The sequence below is a fragment of the Geospiza fortis genome, unplaced genomic scaffold (genome assembly GCF_000277835.1).
Source record: "Geospiza fortis unplaced genomic scaffold, GeoFor_1.0 scaffold94, whole genome shotgun sequence".
Classification (NCBI taxonomy): Eukaryota; Metazoa; Chordata; class Aves; order Passeriformes; family Thraupidae; genus Geospiza; species Geospiza fortis.
The window spans coordinates 179,143-197,442 of NW_005054394.1; the positions used below are offsets into that span (position 1 = coordinate 179,143).

Below are 18,300 nucleotides of genomic sequence, written 5' to 3' on the forward strand. Positions count from 1 at the left end.
TGAGCTGCTATTGTGTATAGGAGGTTGCATTCTGATCTAAAATCTGCCTTTTTTGATACTGTGAGAAAAATGCCCTAGAAAGGGCCACACAGGTTTTTCAGTTTTTTTTGTAGCGTTGAGCAGAAGCCTCTCTCAGGCATTTTAATGGGGAGAGCTGTGGTTTAGAGCTGAAGTGGAAGTATCCTGTGAGATGTGCAGGATTTATCATCCTAAACAGTGGCACTTGGGAAGGTCACAGTACACAACAGAAAAATGTTTACTCCAGCATCAAAGGCAAAAATAGAATGACTGCATTTCAGGAACAGGCAAAATCTACATCTAGTCTGGTCAGCTAAGAGGATATCTGGATTTCTGTGGTAACGGCCCCTCTGGTGCTGGAGCTGAAGAATGCTCATTCTGCATGAGTTACTGAGCATATTTGGATGTAAATTGTCTTAAGCTATGGTCTTGACTTTGTTTTTTTGTTTGTTTTTTGATAGTTTCTTATGTTTTTACAAAACTGAAGACAGATCCCCGATTAACAATGCCTGGCAGTAAGTATTCTTGTCTTAAGTACATTAAGACAATATATAGGGGTATTACTGTTATTTTCTTTGGGGTTTAAAATTTTTTAAAAAATGCAAAAAGAAACATTAGACTTGCTGTCATTTATAAGAATTTTAAGATGTTAATGTTATCTAGTCTCTGCCTTTGTAAATCTCCATATATTTTACAAATAATAATATGAGCTTTGCATTTGCCTTTTTGATTACAGCTTCACAGTATAACACTGAATTTTGTGATCTAAACTGTGTTCTGAAATAGTTGGATTCAAAAACTAAACAAGATATTTTTGATATTAAAAAGCTATATTTTGATATATAATCCTATTTTAGGAAAATGACAACTAGTGTTTATAGAAGATAGAATTGCTATTCAGGATGAAAAGTAATAAGACTTAAAATTTTTGACTTTCAAAGTTAAGTGAGATTTTTGAGGCAAATGTTTCTAAGAATGAAATTATTTACCTTCAAGAATAGCAAATTTCTCTAACTCAAAGGATTGAGTTATACAATGTGTTAGAAAAATATAAATTTAACTATTCCTTTAATAATTTTTTCTATTTAGAAAAAATTCTATGTGATCTGTAGTAACATTGCTAACACCAGTCTTTGGATAAAGCAACCTGCTTTATCAAAAAAGTTACTACCAGTCATACTGAGTGCATTCTAATTCATGGATGCTTAATTTCATGAGGAAGTCTTTGAGCATTTGTTCATTGCTGTGATTTGTGATAAGCTGTGACTGTGGGCACTAGAAAAGCCTTCCAGAAGTTCTGTGTTGTGTCATTTGAACCCTGGTCATGTCAAATACTTTACTGTAAGTAAGATGTGTCACACCTGTCATGTGAAGCAGTGAGTGGAATTTTTTTAACCAATTAAACTGGAAAAGTAAGGTGGTTTTTTTGTTTGGTTGGGGTTTTTTGGTTTGGTTGGGGTATTTTGTTTGTTTTTTTTTTTTTTTTTGGTGGTTTTTTTTTGTTTTTGTTTTTGTTTAAACCAGATGTGCTTATGTTTAGGGTCATTAATATCAATGCAAGTAGAGTTTGCATTACTGCAGTCACATGGGAGTTAAAGGAGACCAAAAGAACTGATTGCAGTGTTTATCTATTCAAGACACTCAGAACTACACAGCCATTTATTTACCTTTGCCTGTATTTATGAGTATAACTGCATGGGTGAAGAAAAGGAAATGTAACAGACGTGTGCATTGCAATTCTTGTGAAACAACAGTATTTTCATAATATTTTACTTCCAAAAGTTATGGCAGTGAAGAAGTACAATGGGATTTTTAGGCAAGCAAGAATCCTTTTGTGGCTGGTTGTACTTCTAATCAGTAGAGATAGAGCCTTCAGGAATTCAACTCTGTTGCATGTGGAAAGGAAATCTTCTGCCTTCTAATTTAGGTTTCTCTAAAGGTTCCGTAGGATTCTTTTCAGAGCGTGTTGATGAAGCAGGCTGCTGCTACAGTGTTACTTTGAATTCTTAAAGTATCTGTCCTTGAAAACTTAGTTGTTTCTAAAGGCTGGGGGATTTTGTGTGTTGTTTTTATTTTATTTTATTTTCAACTGAAATTCTCTCATCCCACACATCAGGAAGTGCATATAAAACTTATTCCTAAACAAAAGCCTGTGACGGTGAGATATTTTCCAAAAATGTTTTCTGTCATGTTACAATGAGTTCTTTACAAATGAAGTAGAAAAATAGTGTCTAAGTTAAGAGGAAATTTTGATAGACTTCTTGGGTCATACTGACCAACTCCCATATCCACTACTGTCCTGCTTTATTTCCTGGGTCTGTGTAGCAGTTTCTGGTGGTAATTTTATCCTTCCCCCTTCATACAGTAGTTGAATTAATCTATAGGTCTGAAGGCAGTGTTCTGGAATATCATGAGATCCAGATAACTGGTATTACATGAAGACTGAGTAAAAGCTTAATTAGTCTTTCTGGGGAATTCAGCTGTAACTGGTGATACTTCAGAGGTCAGTATTGAAATTACTGTGTGTGAAACACTGACAGGACATTATGCTTTTTAACTCCTTCAATATTTACTGTGGAGAAACAGGCATTAGTCAGAGCTGGGCTGTGGTACTGAGAGGGGGGAGATGAGCAAAGGTTATTAGCCAGAGGTGATGGATGCTCTTCTCTTTCAGCCTCAGCGCAGCCATGGCTGCTGGGCTCTGCATGAGTTTTTCATTGCATATTTGGATTATCACATTTTCTATTGATGTTTCTGCTTAGCAATCCCACTCAGGAATGGGAGGATTTAGTGCTGCATTAAGTCCTAAAAAAATGTTAAGATTTTAGTCTCAATGCATTGCAGTAGCCCAAATAGAAAATTTTTCAGTTTGCTCTCTTTACCTTGAGAAGTTGAAGTGCTTGGCTTTGACCACCCATGACATGGCATTTGTGTTGACATCTGCAGTGGAGGTGTGGTGCTCTGTCATTGCTGCAGCACTTGGATCAACCTTGCCAAGGTGTAGCTTTTCCCTGCGCTTTTGATGTTTAACTTTATGTTACAAGTTTTTCTTGTGCAAATAGCATGGATATTGATGCAAATGGTTACAGACATGCATGGTGTCTTCAGCTGAAGATGAAATGCAAATTCTGAGACGTTGAGGAAGCAAATGTGTTTTCTCATTTCTGATTGAGTACAGTAGGAGTAGGTTTGAACCACAGGTGTTTTAGTAACTTTAGTTACTAACTTTAGTAACTAAGGTATGCTTTATCACAAAGAAACTGGAGTAAAAGATTAAATAGTGCTTTTATTTAAAAGTGAAGCCAAAGAATATATAACAAGATAGCCTCTGCAGTAGAGGCTGTATGTGTTTCTCACTTGCCTCTTGTGCTCTCAGTTTCCCTGTTGAATAATTTGTGCAGATAATTTCATTTAGCATACTTCTGTTATGGAACATGGGTGATTTTGGTAGGGTTTTTATTGGCTGCATTTGGCTTGAAAATGTTTCTGCTAAGGAGAGAAAGCACTTGCTAAGTCATATAAAAATATTTGTTGAAGACTCTCTTTTTGAACGTTATGTTCTGGATATTCACACTTAATCAGATGTTTGAAACACAGCTTGGTAGATAGCGAGGTTTTTCTTTTCTAGAAACAGCTGACCTACTTACTGGATGTATTCCCTGACTTTAGTGAAATGTTTGACTTAAAAGGCAGCTTTTAGACTAAAATGAAATCGCTTGAACTAGAAGAATGATATGTAGCACAGGTGAGAGCACCTGTTGACTATAAAAATATATTTTACTTGTGGTAGCTCTGTGTTTGAATTTTTTAAACTTTTTCTTAGCTTATTCTTTTCTCCTTTGGCTTATGCCATTGGCATAACTATATCTTTGGTTTTCACGGTTTTGTTAATAATAATTGTTAGTTAAATTGTTTTTAACTGATTAACAGGTCCTTATGACTGACTCTAACATATAAATTAAGAGGAGAAATAAATAAAAATAAGGATTTTGCCAAATGTAATGTTCCCACATTCTTCCTTTGATTTATGGCTGTGAAATGTAGTAATATGAACACCTCCTACACTCTTCTGTCAGATATTTGTCAGTTGGAAAGGGACCATTCTGATTTAAGAGGTAAATATATTAGTTATGTGGAAAATATTCCATGATTTGGCCTGTTCTTGGTTGCAGTGAAGAGACAGTTTTGGTGACTTCAGAATGGCTCCAAGCATGCTCATTAAACTACATAATATTTTATTTCCTTGGCCTCCCAAAGACCGTGTGTCTTTTTGCCCCTTGTCTGTGCTGAGGCAGCTCCTCTGACAGCAGGTGGAGTGTGCTGGTGGCTTCCCTGCTTCGCCTGTGCAAGGTGAAAACAAACACAAATGGAACAATTGAGTAGTGCCTGTCAGTTTCTGTATTCATGCATGCTACTTCTTTCCTTGCGTTACTTCATGGTCTTCAAACAAATAAATGACCCACTCCTCCCTCAAACCCAAAAATACCCATCAAACTTTTAAAATTATAATTTTCTATGTGCATAGTGTTTTCTTGCCAAGTGTAGGAGGGAAAACAGCACTTGAAATGGAATTTGAAATGAGTGAATTCTTAACTGGCATTTAACATTTTTAACACATTTTAAGAGGCAGATAACTTCCTCATTTTGGTTTCTCCCCTCCCAGCAATTTTGGGAATATAATTTATTTGTGTTTTGTGATTCTAGTGTAATAAATAAGTATTAACAAGACTGATAATGGGAAGGGAAGATTTATCACCCTGTGAAATAAAATTTGGAAATACCAGTGACTCGAGATGTGTTCCTTAATGTGTCAATATAAATATTTCAGGGACTAAGCTTTCTAATGTTCTTAGTGAAAATCAAGCCATAGTTCTTATTAATTAATGTCTCCACTCTTTCCATCCATCATACTTTTTTCCTCATTTGGAATATGTTTCTCGTGTAGCCTTCACACTTTACAATGGGACCTGCTACTTAATAAAACACTTTTTGTAATTTCTTAGTTTATTTTTTAGGCAGGAGAAACCCTCTTAATTTTATGACAGCATTATTGACTACTTAAAACGGTGTTAAATAGGTTATCATTCTGTAATATTTTCATATTTCAGCTATTACAGAAGAGTTATATCAGGAGGTGTCTGAGATTTTTGTTTGCTGCTTGATTCTGGTATTTTAGGATGAGACACATCAGGGGCCCTGTACCATGTCCTTTTCAACTGCTAACCTAAGGGACCACAGGAACTTGGAAAACAGCTGCCAGGGGAAGATCAGAGGTTTGGGCTTCCTTTGGCAGTTTGCCACTTGCTAGGACTAGGCCAGAAAAGGGAAATAACTATTTCGGGATGTCTGTAACTATTATAATGCTATGGTTGCAGAATATATAATAGATTCTTTGCATGATAATATGCAAGAATTGCTTTCAATATGAAAACAGCTACAGGGTTTTTTTTCAGCTGATTTTTAGGTGACTGCATTGAAAAGAAAAAGTAGTAACTTCTCCAAATGTATCCTTGATTTAGCTAAGAAAAACAAAACAGGAACTTGCAGCTGGAAAACTGTAGCTCTTTGTGCATCTGTTTATTTAACTCATGGTACCTTAAACAACTTTGTGTGCCACCAAATTGGTGCTTCCTTATTTAATGAATACTCATGGATTTCTTTAAGACTTGTTGATTTGGAGCAAGTGTTCCTTTTGTTGTTTTCTGTTAGCTGTCATTTCTATGTACAGATCATCCTAGCCCCATTGTGGAAAGTTAATGTTGAGGAGCAGTTCCATAGAGAGTCAAAACCATTCACAATAAGACAAGAGATGATGAGTGATATCATTATCATCGTTCATCCTTCCGTTTCTTCCATTTGTTTTGGAACACACTTTAATATAGCAAAGCAATGAACAATGGTGTTTCATCCATTCCTTGTTAAAACGTGAAGAAATAATTTTTTCAGTTGTTGTTATTCTGTATGCACAATCTGGGCATCTAAATTTCATAAAAATGAAATTCTTTAGAGATGAGCTTCATTGAGTGCCCATCACAGCCTTTGTGTGCTTTCCAACTGCATGTGGACATTTCCCCAAATATTAAAATGTAGCTTAGTAATTTTTTGGGGCTTTATTAAAATATGGCTGTCATTGTTATTTACAGAAATGGCTTTGCAGCTATCAGTCGATTAATCTTCATGTGCAGCCTTGTTTGCTATTGATTTCTGAATCATGGGACGAAAGGGTAAGAAGGTTCATGCTGATTGTGCATGCAAGTGTCCTATTTTTTTTGTGCATGACAACAAAGCAGAATTGATTTTGGGGAGCGGGAGTAAGATTTCCATTATGTGATTAAATGCATGTCTCTGGGAAAGCCAGGGTGAACTCCTTTTAAAAGTGTTTTGGCTTTCCCTTTCCTTGATACATGGACTTTCCTTCCCACTGTTGGCCTTTATGAGCCTCAGTAGCTCTCTGGGGAGTCATGTTCCTTGTGGATTGCTGAAGATTAAAAATTAGCTGTGTACACCACTCTTGGCTTTCGAAGAATGCTATTTCATTTCTAGGAAGTTACATTATTCTGGATTAATTCATGCAGGAATTAGACAGAAGTTAATAAGTAGTGGGATAGGTAGATGAACGAAACTCTTCCAAGTCTTCTTAGAGTTCAGGATGCATTTGGACAATGCTCTGAGGCACACAATGTGATTCTTGGGGCTGTCCTTTGCAGGGCCAGGAGTTGGATTTGATCTTTGTTTCAACCCTTTGGAGTCAGAATATTCTACAATCCTATGATTCCTAGTCTAACAACTTGTAGATGCCAAGACTTCAAAAATAGTTGGTGCTTGTGTTACTCGTGTTCTGCTTGAGGTCTGCTGAAGGTCTCAGTCCTTTCATTTTTCAAGAAGAGCACAGTTGTGATTCTAAATTGTACTTGGACCTTTTACAGTGTTTTGTTGATAACAGTCTGTACTTTGGCTGGAAATGGGCACCCTGAGTCTTTAATTGTGCTTTGAGAATGCTTACTCATTCCTTAGTAAGAGAATGAAAAAGGAATTCCAATCTAACTCTAAGCTATATAATTATGCTAAATCAGTGCTCCTTCCTTATACTTTTGTAAAGCTGTTAATACGTAAGGAAATTGGTGAAGATAAAGCTTCATGGATATTTTGTTACAAGTGCACTAACAAATACCCAGTAATTTATGCTATTAAAAAAAATCCCGTGTTCATTAAACTAGGATGTAACTGTGTAATGATTAGGAAAGGACTTTAGGATGATGATATCCTATTTGTGAACTTTATATGTAATGAAATATGAATAGTTATAATTGATCTGTGTCTGACATGATTGAGCTGGCAGAGTTCTCTTGTCTCATAATAAATGCAGTGCAGGCTGTTTTCAAGAGTTTCTATGTGCTTGGGGTTTTTCCATTAAATGTGTTTGTGATCCATTACTGACATTGGTTTAGACATGAGCTTGAAGTTCCTCAGAACTGACAAAATATAATTTGTGCAAATTGAGTCTGATGTTGGAATTGCAGTGTGGTTAGAAGTGCTGGTTGTGGGCAAGAACTGCTGGATTGCTGCAGAAACCAGTGAGCTTGTGTGCCCACAGATGTCCTTTCTGGTTTCTATAGAAAGCTGAAACACTCAAGATTTACTGCTTACCAAGATGTATTTATGAAACAACTTCTGTGTGTCTAGATGCAAAGCTATCTGTTTCCTCCACTGACCATCTTCTAGACTGGCTAGTTCAGTCTGGTGGGAAACAGAAGTTGGGGTAGAAAAGGGACTTGCACAGTCTTTAGGTGCTGAAGATGCCCAGAAGAGCAAATCACTGTGTCTGTGTTCCTCTCTAACTGATTAGACATTACAGGAAGGGAGAAATTGCTTTTTAATCAGCTGGGATATGGGGTTCTAGATAGGGTATGTTCCAACCTTGTATGCCACTGGTTGGGAGAAGAGCTGCATTTCAGTTCTTGAGGGAAACCTGAATTCAAGATGAAGTACTCTTTAGAGCTAATGGGAAAGATAACCATGAGAATATTTTATAATTTGTATTGACCTAGAAGGAGGGATTTTTTCAGTGAAACTGAATGTCTTTCATGTCTATGTTTAAAACTGTTGCATGTACTTCTGTTTGCTGGTGTGTTCAAAAGCTGCTCTTCTGTGAGGGCAGGGTGAACGAGGTAAATCTGTTTGCAGGGAAAGGAAGACATGGAAAATGGAGTGTATTGGCAGCTCCAAGGACCTGTTCTTGATAATATGTAAAGAAATTTTTTTTTCCAAATTTTTGATTCCATATTTTTTTTATGTTCTTTTTTTTTTATGGAGACACGTATGTTTCCAAGTCCAAATGGCAATATCTCATTTTGTAAATGCTTTCTGGGAAAGTCAAACAGCTAGGAATAGACACAAGCAGAGCACTTAATTGAAGATAGGTGATATTTAAACAAGAATTTTAATTCCAAAGCCTAAGCATCCTCTGTGACTGTTTTTCGAAGTAACATTACAACATTTTTGTTTAGCATTTTATTTTTCATTAATGTCAATACAGTTTAAACACTTTTGTTACTGTACAGGAACAGATGCTTTGTCGTGTTTTGAGTTCTGTGTATGTGCCTCGGCAGAATTTCTCCACTGTTTTCTCAGCATAAATATCACAGTATGGTTCTAGATTCACAGAAGCACTTTCATCCACTCTTATGTTACTTTCTGTGTATGTTGTGTATGTGTGCAGGAAATAAAATGTGTGTAATGTGGTCTTGAACTACTTGTGAACAGAACATTTTTCATTTTAATTAGGAAATGTTTTTCAAAATCTGTGCAAATTTATTGAAGCCTGTAGCTGGATTTGCTTAAATGAAGGTAAGACTTGTTTTTGAAGCTCTGGCCATGCTTCTACTGGTATTTGGGATGTTTTAATGGAAGAAAGGATCTATAGAACAGCACTCTTATATGTCCTATAAACAGGTCAATGGTTTATGTTGAACTAGTTAAAATCTAGTTTCCTGAGCTAAGCTTGTCTTCTCCATTAGCTTTGAGGGCTCCAGAGAGAAGGCCTGTGAACCTTTGCTTCCTCATCATCAGGACTTTTAATCATGACATACCTGCATGTTTCACTCACAGAAACCTTCTCGTTTCTTGTTTTTCAAGTGGCAGTGTGGTACCTACTCCCCTGGTCTGTTTCAGCCCTGTGTGTTTGGGCAGCTGAGCTGCAAGGCACCGTTGGGCAGGAGTGGAGAATTAAATCCTCCCAGCCCACCTACTGTAGTGAGGAGGTGACACAACGGTTCCGAACATCCATTTTTCTGAGGAAAATGATGGGCAGCAGCATAAGATTCTGGGCATTCTTACCACTACTGTCTTCTTGCCCTGTTTCCCTGGATTGGATTAAGAAAGCAAACTCCATCATCTTGAGGAAATGGAAAAAGTAGCAGTCGTCAGAAAAATTCTTAATGTGTCTTTACATTCAGGTTTTTCAATGCCAAAGCTTCAGGTGCTTTCCTTCTAAGAAGACTTGAAACCCTGGGCACTTGCTGACCAGTTACTCATTGGTTTGAAGTGGGCTTTTTGTCTGTAGGGCAGGTGATAGTTTATGAGTGTCATCCTCATACCTCTCTTCAAATAATAAAGATGTGTAGTATTGACAAAATCTTCATAAAATTCTAAAAGTAGAGAATGTTTGACACTTTTCTTGCAGTTTCTTGGTGTAGGGAAACAACAGCTTTCAAAGCAGAAGACACTACTCTGTAATGCAGATTTCAGTTGACCAAGAAGATAAAACATCTTGTCAACTTTGCTGTCTGTCAGGAGCTATTCCAGTTACTCTTGGGATGCTGACCCTGGAATTAAAACAGCTGTTGAAAAGCAGAACTGTTCATGGTGTTTGTGTTTTGAGATGCCAAGTAATCTCTATGTGCTGCTGCCCTAAGCTTGAGAACTTAAAGGTTCCGTTAATTGTAACTCCTAGAGCTGTATCTAGATCTGTGCTTTCGTCCAGCTTCCCGTTGATTCCCCTCTCATCCTCAGGTATACAAGGGGGTATTCCTCTAAAGGCAGTAACTTAATCCACATGAGTTCCTGTAGCAAAACAGAACCAAGCAGCAAGTGTTAAAATAACTCTTTTCCTTGCTGTGTCCAGTAGTATGAGGAAATGCAATGGAAGGAGAATTGTGGAACATCTAGACTAGAAATTTTAAGACTAACTGGGCATGGGCAGGAAGGCACAGAGAAAGTCCCTGTCAGCAGTCTGCTGTGCTGCCTGGGGTTGGAACTGAGAAGAGAAGGTCTGACCAGCTCAAGCATCTGGGAGGCATTCTGTAGCCTGGACTTAGTCCAAAGTACTGATCCTTTCAGACAAGTATATATATTTTTATCAGTAGTTGGCCAACCTGCTGATCAGAAGTATGGTTTGAAGGCTCCTGAGGCAGACAGTGACCCTTTTGGAATAGTTTTGCCTCTGGCAACCCTCTAGAGCTGCTTCTTACTCACCTCTGGCCACCCTGGAGATAGGCTGTGTTGCTGCTTGGCCTGTTACCTTTCAACCATGCATTGTGTAGCATCTTTCCTCTCCTTCAGTGTCTGTCTCAATCCAGAGGTGCACTAGCCTCTTCTGGTCTTCTGTGTTTGATGTTTCTCCCTAACCTGCCACAAACAGGGGACAAGGGGGTAGGAGAGGTGCAGGTGTGGCAGTCCCTCTTCTCAGAGGAATGTTATGTGAATTAGGTGGCTTGGCCTTTGAGCACACATGACATTTACAGTGCTCTTCTCTGTCACCTGCAACTCTCTTCTGCACCTGGCAAGTGTTAAGGATGCAGCATTCTGAAAATGACTCATCTGGGTGAGAGAATAGCTTAGGGCCACAGTGAAAGCAGGCTTTGAGCAGGATTGTCTGGATCTCAGAGGCTGCTTCTCTGCCAGAATCATCACTGGGCTGGGGATTTTCCATTCTCTGGTACCCATGGATGCTGGGAGGAGCCAGGCATTTGGACAAGCAGATAGGTGGGTTCAGTAGCAGGAGTAGAACAAGGTCACTGTGATAATGCCTATCCTTCTTTACTTCTTTTATTCAGAATTTAATAGTAGGTAAAGAATGTCCTGCTGGCTCAGTGTGTTACTGGGTGTGCACAGTGGGTGTTTTGTCAGTGTCAGGAGTCTGCTCCATGCACTGCTCTTTGCCTGGATGGAGGGACCAAAGCAGTTCATGTTCTTCAGAGAATATACAAAGCACTATGAGCCTCTCTTTCACTCTCTGTCTCCTTAGTCCAGTCTTTTATTTACATCACATTTTTCACTGATTTATGAAACACCTTGTTAATGAAATCAGTATTTGTTACAAAATGAAACAAAATCTCTGGTTTTTTCTGTTCAGTGAATTTATCACCTAGAACTCATTTCCCAACTGCAAACCAAATACTGAAGGCAGGAATGAAAGTTAGACTTTGCCTGGTCATTTTTTTCCCTGAACAGATTATCAGTGCCAGCTGTGAGGAAGAGGGGTCAAGGAGATTTATGTAAATGTGTCTTTCTTGTCTCCTAAAGTCTCTTTTTTGTATTGCTGCAGTGACAGAAGTCAGAGAAGTAAATGACATTGGCCAGCTTAGAAGGAATATAAGTAAGGACAGGAATTAAGAAGCAAAATTCATATCATAGAGCTTCTTCCACTGGAACCAGATTAGTTTTAGGTAATTTTAATGCTGTATTAAAAATAGAGAGTGACAGTACTATCTCAAAGCAGGAAAGGAAGAGGTTGTCTGGAGGAGAACAGAAATGAGCAAGTAAAGCAAAATTACTATGTAAAACCGGCAAAGGTGGGGGAAAGGAGAGATGGTATGGACACACTGCCAGTGTTGGAACTTAAGGAATGCAACTGGAGAACCTGATGTAATGGAAAACTTTCTTTCAATGGATTACAAGTCTGCAAAACACACTATCCCAAAAAGAAGCGTTTGTTCTAACTGCTACTGGCTCTGAAAAGAATACTTTATTAAAGAAGCTTGGTGGTGAGCATTATTTGACTAGCTTGGGATTTTTCCTACTTCTTATTAGTAACTTCACATGCATTGTCATTTCTTGCTTTCCATTCAAATTATTTTTACATGCTTTTTACCATAGCAAAATGTGCATCTTTGCAGGCTGACTCCAGCACACAATGCTATGGGTTCGGAGAAGAGTGGCTGGAAAAATGTCAGAAAAGGACCTGGGGGTGTTGTTTGATAGTAGTTGAACATGAGTCAGAGTGTGCCCAGGGGGCCAAGAAGGTCAGTGGCACCTGATCTGTATCAGCAACAATGTCCCCAGCAGGACCAGGACACTGACTCTCCCCCTGTACTCAGCACTGGTGAGGCCACACCTCAAATCCTGTGTCCAGTTTTGGGCCCCTCACTGCAATAAAGACATTGAGGGGCTGGAGTGTGTCCCGAGAACAATAGAGCTGGGGAAGGGTCTGGAGCACAAGTCTGAGGAACAGCTGAGGGAGCTGGGGCTGTTCAGCCTGGAGAAAAGGAGGCTCAGAGAGAACCTTATCACTCTCCACAACTGCCTGGACGCAGGAGGCTGTACTCAGGTGGGGGTCGGTCTCTTCTCCCAGGTAGCAAGAGACAGGTCAAGAGGAAATGGCCTCAAGTTGCACCAGGGGAGGTTTAGATTGGATATTAAGAAAGTAATCTTCACAGAAAAGGTGGTTAGGGACTGGGATAGGCTGCCCAGGGGAGCGTGGAGTCACCATCCCTGGAAGCGTTCAAAAAACGTGGATATGACTCTTCAGGACATGGTTTAATGGTGAACATGGTGTTGGTGCTGGGTTGATGGTTGAATTTCATAATCTTAGAGGTCTTTTTCCAACCTTAATGATTATATGATTCCAGTTTAGAAGAACTCTTGAAGTCATATCACAGAAGAATTAACTTGAACTTTTTAGCTTAGTCTGAGAAATTTTAAGTAGAAAGCTGGTTTTTTGGGTGTAGTTTTCATTTGTTTCAAATAAACTGAGCACCAAAATATTTTTTTAAATAAATTTAAAATTGTCAAACCTAGGTATGGATGGAATTTTCCCCATTAGGTGTTACTGCGGGTTTGCTGTCATGGGGGCCAAAATTTCACATCACGAGAGGAATATCCTGTTCTCAAGAAAAATTTTCATTTGCCTGTTGGACATTTTCTTGGGTGCATTTTGGTGGAGAGAGGCTGGAAACCAGGAACTTAGGGGTCAGCTGGCTTTGGATGAGGGGAGGAGAGGCTCATCTGGGGGATGAGGCTTCATCCTCTCTGGATGATGAGCCCGCTGTGCCCTCTGGGAGTGCAGTCCAGGGACATTGCAATGGCTGAGCAGTCCATCCTTACAGCACTTGCTCTTTTTATAGCAGGTTGAAGAATATTTTTAATTAGCTCCTTTATATGGCTGCAATAGTTTTCTTGTTATAAAATGTCTGATCTCTTTTTTATAGTGGAATGAGAGTACCCTTGAAAGTCATTTTAGTTCTGAATTAAATGCATCAACTGATATTAGCAGTTCAGAAATAACCCAATATAGTAAGTGGTTATGGTTAAAGTGTTATTTTATGCACTTTCATCAGGATATTTGAAAGAAATGCATTTTATTTATATTTCTCATCTCAGATACAGAAAAATAAGTAAAATGAAAGTTTAATGTATTACAGTCAAATAAATTTTTACATAGTTACTTTCAAATACATTGAGCAACCAGATATAATTTTAATATTGCTGTGTTGCTTGATATTAGCAAAACATCATTTTTCTGTAGATTGAAACTTCTATGTTAATTGCACTGTTTTTTGATAGAATATGATTTTTTAAAAAAAGCTTGGACAATTGCAAATAAAGTTAGGGATGACCACATCCAAGCTTGTGAGAAAATAAAAATATTCAGGGAGTAAACATGAAATCTTGCTTCAGGTTATTAATGCTCTGTAAACAGTTGACAACAATATTAGACAATGTGACAAAACTATGGAAGAAATTCCAGCATTAGATAAAACAGGTGATTTTTTTTCCTAGGTTTTGATAGAAGAAAATGTGGCAGTTTAAACTCAATTGGCAGAACTTACTCTTTTATGTTTTATGAAACTTTTGTTTTCCTGTAATTTTGTATGAGTAAGATACAGCACAAATATTCAGACAGACTATTTTGAAATAGAGCTTTATTGAAATGTGATTTTTCTAATTTACAGCATGGTGTTTCCTGTAGTAAACTGTGTGGGGACATTTTCTGAGCAGCTCAAGGTTTTCTCTGAGTTTATTAGCACTAATCTTTTAAGTGTTGAATGGGTATGGAATTTTTATGTAGAAATTATTAGCTGTGTTTTTATTAAAAACAGAACTTATAATTTCTAGGGTTTATAAAAATGTCTTTATGCAAATCCTGTATTTGTGTATCCCAAGTGGATGTAATGTAGGAAGTGAAACAATAAAATGCTGAGAATTAATGGGAAGCTGGAAAGTAACTTCAGAATTGCTTAACTGAAAATTGATTTTCTACCTGCTGGATCATAATCATGTTAATGATTTAAATTCTGTAATCCTTGCTTCCTAAACTAGGAAGTATTATCAAAGATAATGTCAATTTCATTATTTTTAGATTGTTTCTTTAATCTTAGATGTAAACCTTTCTGTTTAAAAAAGTCTTTTTGTCAGTAGTCTGCCTTAAATACATTACTCTGTATCTGTTCTCCAGGAAGACCAAGCAAGTAGGTTTTGCTAAAATATTTATCACTCTACCGTGATATGTGGCAGCTGTCTGAGGATAGTTTTACCTGAAACTATATGGATTTTTTACTACTAGTCAGAGAAATAATGAGGTGTGTGTTCCAGGCAAGTTGAAGTAATGAAACTGTCTGTGCAGTTTCATTGGAGGATTTGTGTGAATCACACATTGACAATATATCTTTTATTCGTTTCTCTTCCTGTGCCTGGCCTTGTTAACAGAATTTGATACTGAGGTTTTTCACGTGTTTGGTGGCTTTATGCAGATGTCACTGAGCTGATCAGATAAGCTTACAGTGTTGCAGAGCCCTGGCGGGAAGGAACCGCAGCTGTGTGAGTGTGAGAGGGAACATTTCTGGGAAAGGAGACAATTCCCCCAGAGTGAATTCATATCCAGGATGAGGCAGTATGTGCAAGTTCCAACTGTTGAGCAAGAAAAAGCCTATGATTATAATTCTCCTTTTGAGCCGAGACCATGTATGTGTTTGGGTAGGTGAAATTACCATTTTCTGATGGCGGGGGCTGTGTCTTACTGCTCTTGTGTAGAATAAATATGTGTAAAAAGAAGTACCTGTGCAGCTGGTAAATGTGTACAGTTATAACATGAAAAATGCAGATTATCAGACTTCTTTAGCAGATGAGAATGTGCATGTTTGAGCTAGATAAAAATCTCACTATTGGAGAAGCAGACAATATTTTTTAAACCTTATATATTATCTTTCACATTACAGTGCAGAATTCTCTGTAGATATTGCTTTAACTGTTATATTTACTTGCATAAAATGATGTAAAGATGCATGCAAGGGAGAGGCCATTAAAATGTAAATTTTGTCTGACATTAAAAAGGAATTGCCATAAGATTTTTCCTCAATAAACCTTCATAAAATGGAACAGCTTTTTTTTTTTTTTTTACTTGTGTTCTATAGACCTACAAAATAGTCTATTTATGTGAAATGAATGTGTTTATCCAAATAAATTTTTATCTGTGTTAAATTGGTATCCAAGAAGCAGGGAATCCATTTTCAGTTTCTCAGCTTCTATCCCTCTTACAAGATTCATCTTTTTGGTCTATGAAGTAAAATGTTCCTAAATTTTATGGATTACTTCTAATGTAGTTTGTTGACTTGATCTTGTGGCAATTTTGTTTTGTTGTCTTTTGTTGTTGTTGTTGTTTTTAAATATTCATACATTCTTTAAGCCTATTCCTATGATTTTTGTTAACCTTTCTTGCTTATATCAAAATGATATAACTGAGCAATGATTAGTAGTTTTCCCACAAAATCTGTGTCGTGACTGTTAACTATTCTGGTTTTTGATTTAGGTTGTCGTTTATTTCTGTGTTGTTTGGAGTGCCTGTCAGTTTTATTTCTGACAGTGCTCTGCTTGGAGGCTGAAAACTTTGACAGATTAAATCTCACTTTCTGATACTTGAATGTTCTGTTTAATGTAGGAAGTTCTTTTGATGGTATTAACATCATAGTTTTTTAAGTTTATACTTTGATGATACAGAATTTTTGACAAGTTTATGGGGTTTTTTTTCCATGTAATCAGTTCTATAATGAAATACATAGCAATGTAAAGATGCTACGAAAATCCAAGATGAGGAAGAAGTTTCAAGTTTTATGCATACTTACTGTTAGGCCTTTTTTTGGTGTTAAAATTCACCGTGTTCCATAAATTTGGAGAGCAGTATTTCAAAAGAGCAATATTATGTTTCCATTAAGTGAAACCATCTGGTAAGGCCGTCAGAATGAATTGGTACTGTTACCTGATCTTTTTTATCCATCTCAAAGAAGTAACTGGATCCAGATTTTATGTTAAATTAATGTAATTAACACAGGTTTGAAACACCATTTTAAGATTTAAATTGCAGTTCTTTGCAAATTTTCTTCCTCTGTCAGTTAAAGAGGGAGAAAGTAATTCTAAAAAGCATTTTTAATTGCCTGTCTTGAAATATTTTAGATTGTTTTCCTGCTCTTGTTATGTTTTAGGTAGTTGTATGCTACAGATATTGTTAGAATATTTTGTTATATTTAGTACTAATCAAACATAATGTTTACCATGGACCAAAGTTAATGGTCAACCATAAGGTAGAAAACCAATTGCAAAGAGTGCTGGGCCAGAGTACTGCAGAGTTGCATACCTACTTCAAGAAATATTTAGCAATAATACGTGGGATTTGGTGGATTTTGATGGTCTTACTTGAATTTCCCAATATGGACCAGTATACAAGACAATGATACAGTATTCCTTTCTTACTATGATTTTCCTTACTTCTAAGATGTTGCATAGCATTGCTCTCAATCAAATGTTTTTGTAGAACTGTCTAAATTATTTTTATTTTAAGTAGGATTTTAACCTCTTTTCATACCTACATTTTCCAGCATATTGAAGAACTTTGATTTTATCTATTTCATACCTGCTTTTATGTAAATATAGATTTTTACATTTGTTACACCTCCATGAGTAAGACATCAGCAGGAGTGGTATGAAGAGCTTGACAGTATTACAAAGTGCTGTTTAACAAAAAAAATCCTCAATATTTCAGTTGTTTATTCCTTGAGTGCTTTTTATTTTCATAATTATGTATTGAAGTCATAAGTCAGTGTTGATGTAACTGGTGGTACAGGACTCTTAATTCATAAGCTGGGCAGAATTCAAGTCCATTGGGGAGAACTTGGAGTTAAGGCACAGTTTTAAAATCATAGATCTATATTCAGTAATTGTTTTTGATTAAATAAGTGGCAAGAATTGTCAAAGTATGATCAGAATACATTTTTTGTCCAAGAGACAATAGTATCAGAAAACAGTTGTAATTGAGGGAAAATGTCTACTCCTGTAGAGTCTTGTAATTAAAACCAAGCACAGCAGGTGAAATCTTTGTTATGAACCTCCCATATGTTCTATAAGTATGGTAAAAACTAAGATTACTTAGATATCTTAAGTAAAGAAATACAAGTCTTGATGCTTTTGCAGAAGAATTGTAATCATCAAAAGTTTCTGCCAAGATACCCTTTATTGTTTGCATTTTTTTTTACTGTTTTTAGTAGTGTTAAAATGATTTTTTTGAGTATGTAAATGGAAATCTTTAATAAGACATTTGTAAGGTATTTAGCTTCTCTGAATCCTTCAGGTGTTCCAACTTGAAAGACAGGGTCTGCATGTGTGCTTGATACGTTATTATTGAGTGTCTCATTGTTTACTTGGTGCATTAGAGCTGCTTTGGTGTTGATCTGAGGCTTGGCCAATAAGTTAATCTGATAAGATGCCCACTAAAACATTTAAAACCTTATTTGTCAAAAAATTTTAAAAACAAGGGCATAAGTTTGCCCTGATAAACAGTTGGACAGACACCTAGAAACGTTTTTTTTTTCTTTTGTGCTGAGTTTTAACCTAACTCCAAACTTCTAGTAGTTCTTAGTGCTAGAAAAAGGACCAAGCAATGATTTACAGGTTTGTTATCTTTTTAAAGCAGATAGTATGACTTCTAAAATTAATAAAATTGAAATTACATGCGTTATTCTGATTATATGGATTAGTAGTAGAGTAGAAATGAGATCAGAAAAACTCATTTCTCTA

At 36.9% G+C, this 18,300-nt stretch overlaps 1 protein-coding gene across 5 annotated transcripts in view; it reads left to right on the forward strand.

Moving 5' to 3' along the window:
* The first annotated feature begins 483 nt into the window (after positions 1-483).
* The window catches only part of EFR3A (EFR3 homolog A), a 71,861-nt gene continuing 54,044 nt past the window's right edge, over positions 484-18,300 (forward strand). For 3 of the 5 annotated variants that reach the window (XM_031060876.1, XM_031060879.1, XM_031060877.1), the window contains exons 1-2: positions 494-533; positions 6,162-6,242. In XM_031060876.1, coding sequence (XP_030916736.1) covers positions 6,230-6,242 — 13 coding nt within the window. In that variant the 5' untranslated portion in view covers positions 494-533; positions 6,162-6,229. Of the gene's footprint in view, positions 534-6,161; positions 6,243-18,300 lie in introns of all 5 variants that reach the window. The other 2 variants (XM_005425707.2, XM_031060878.1) reach the window with 1 other exon arrangement.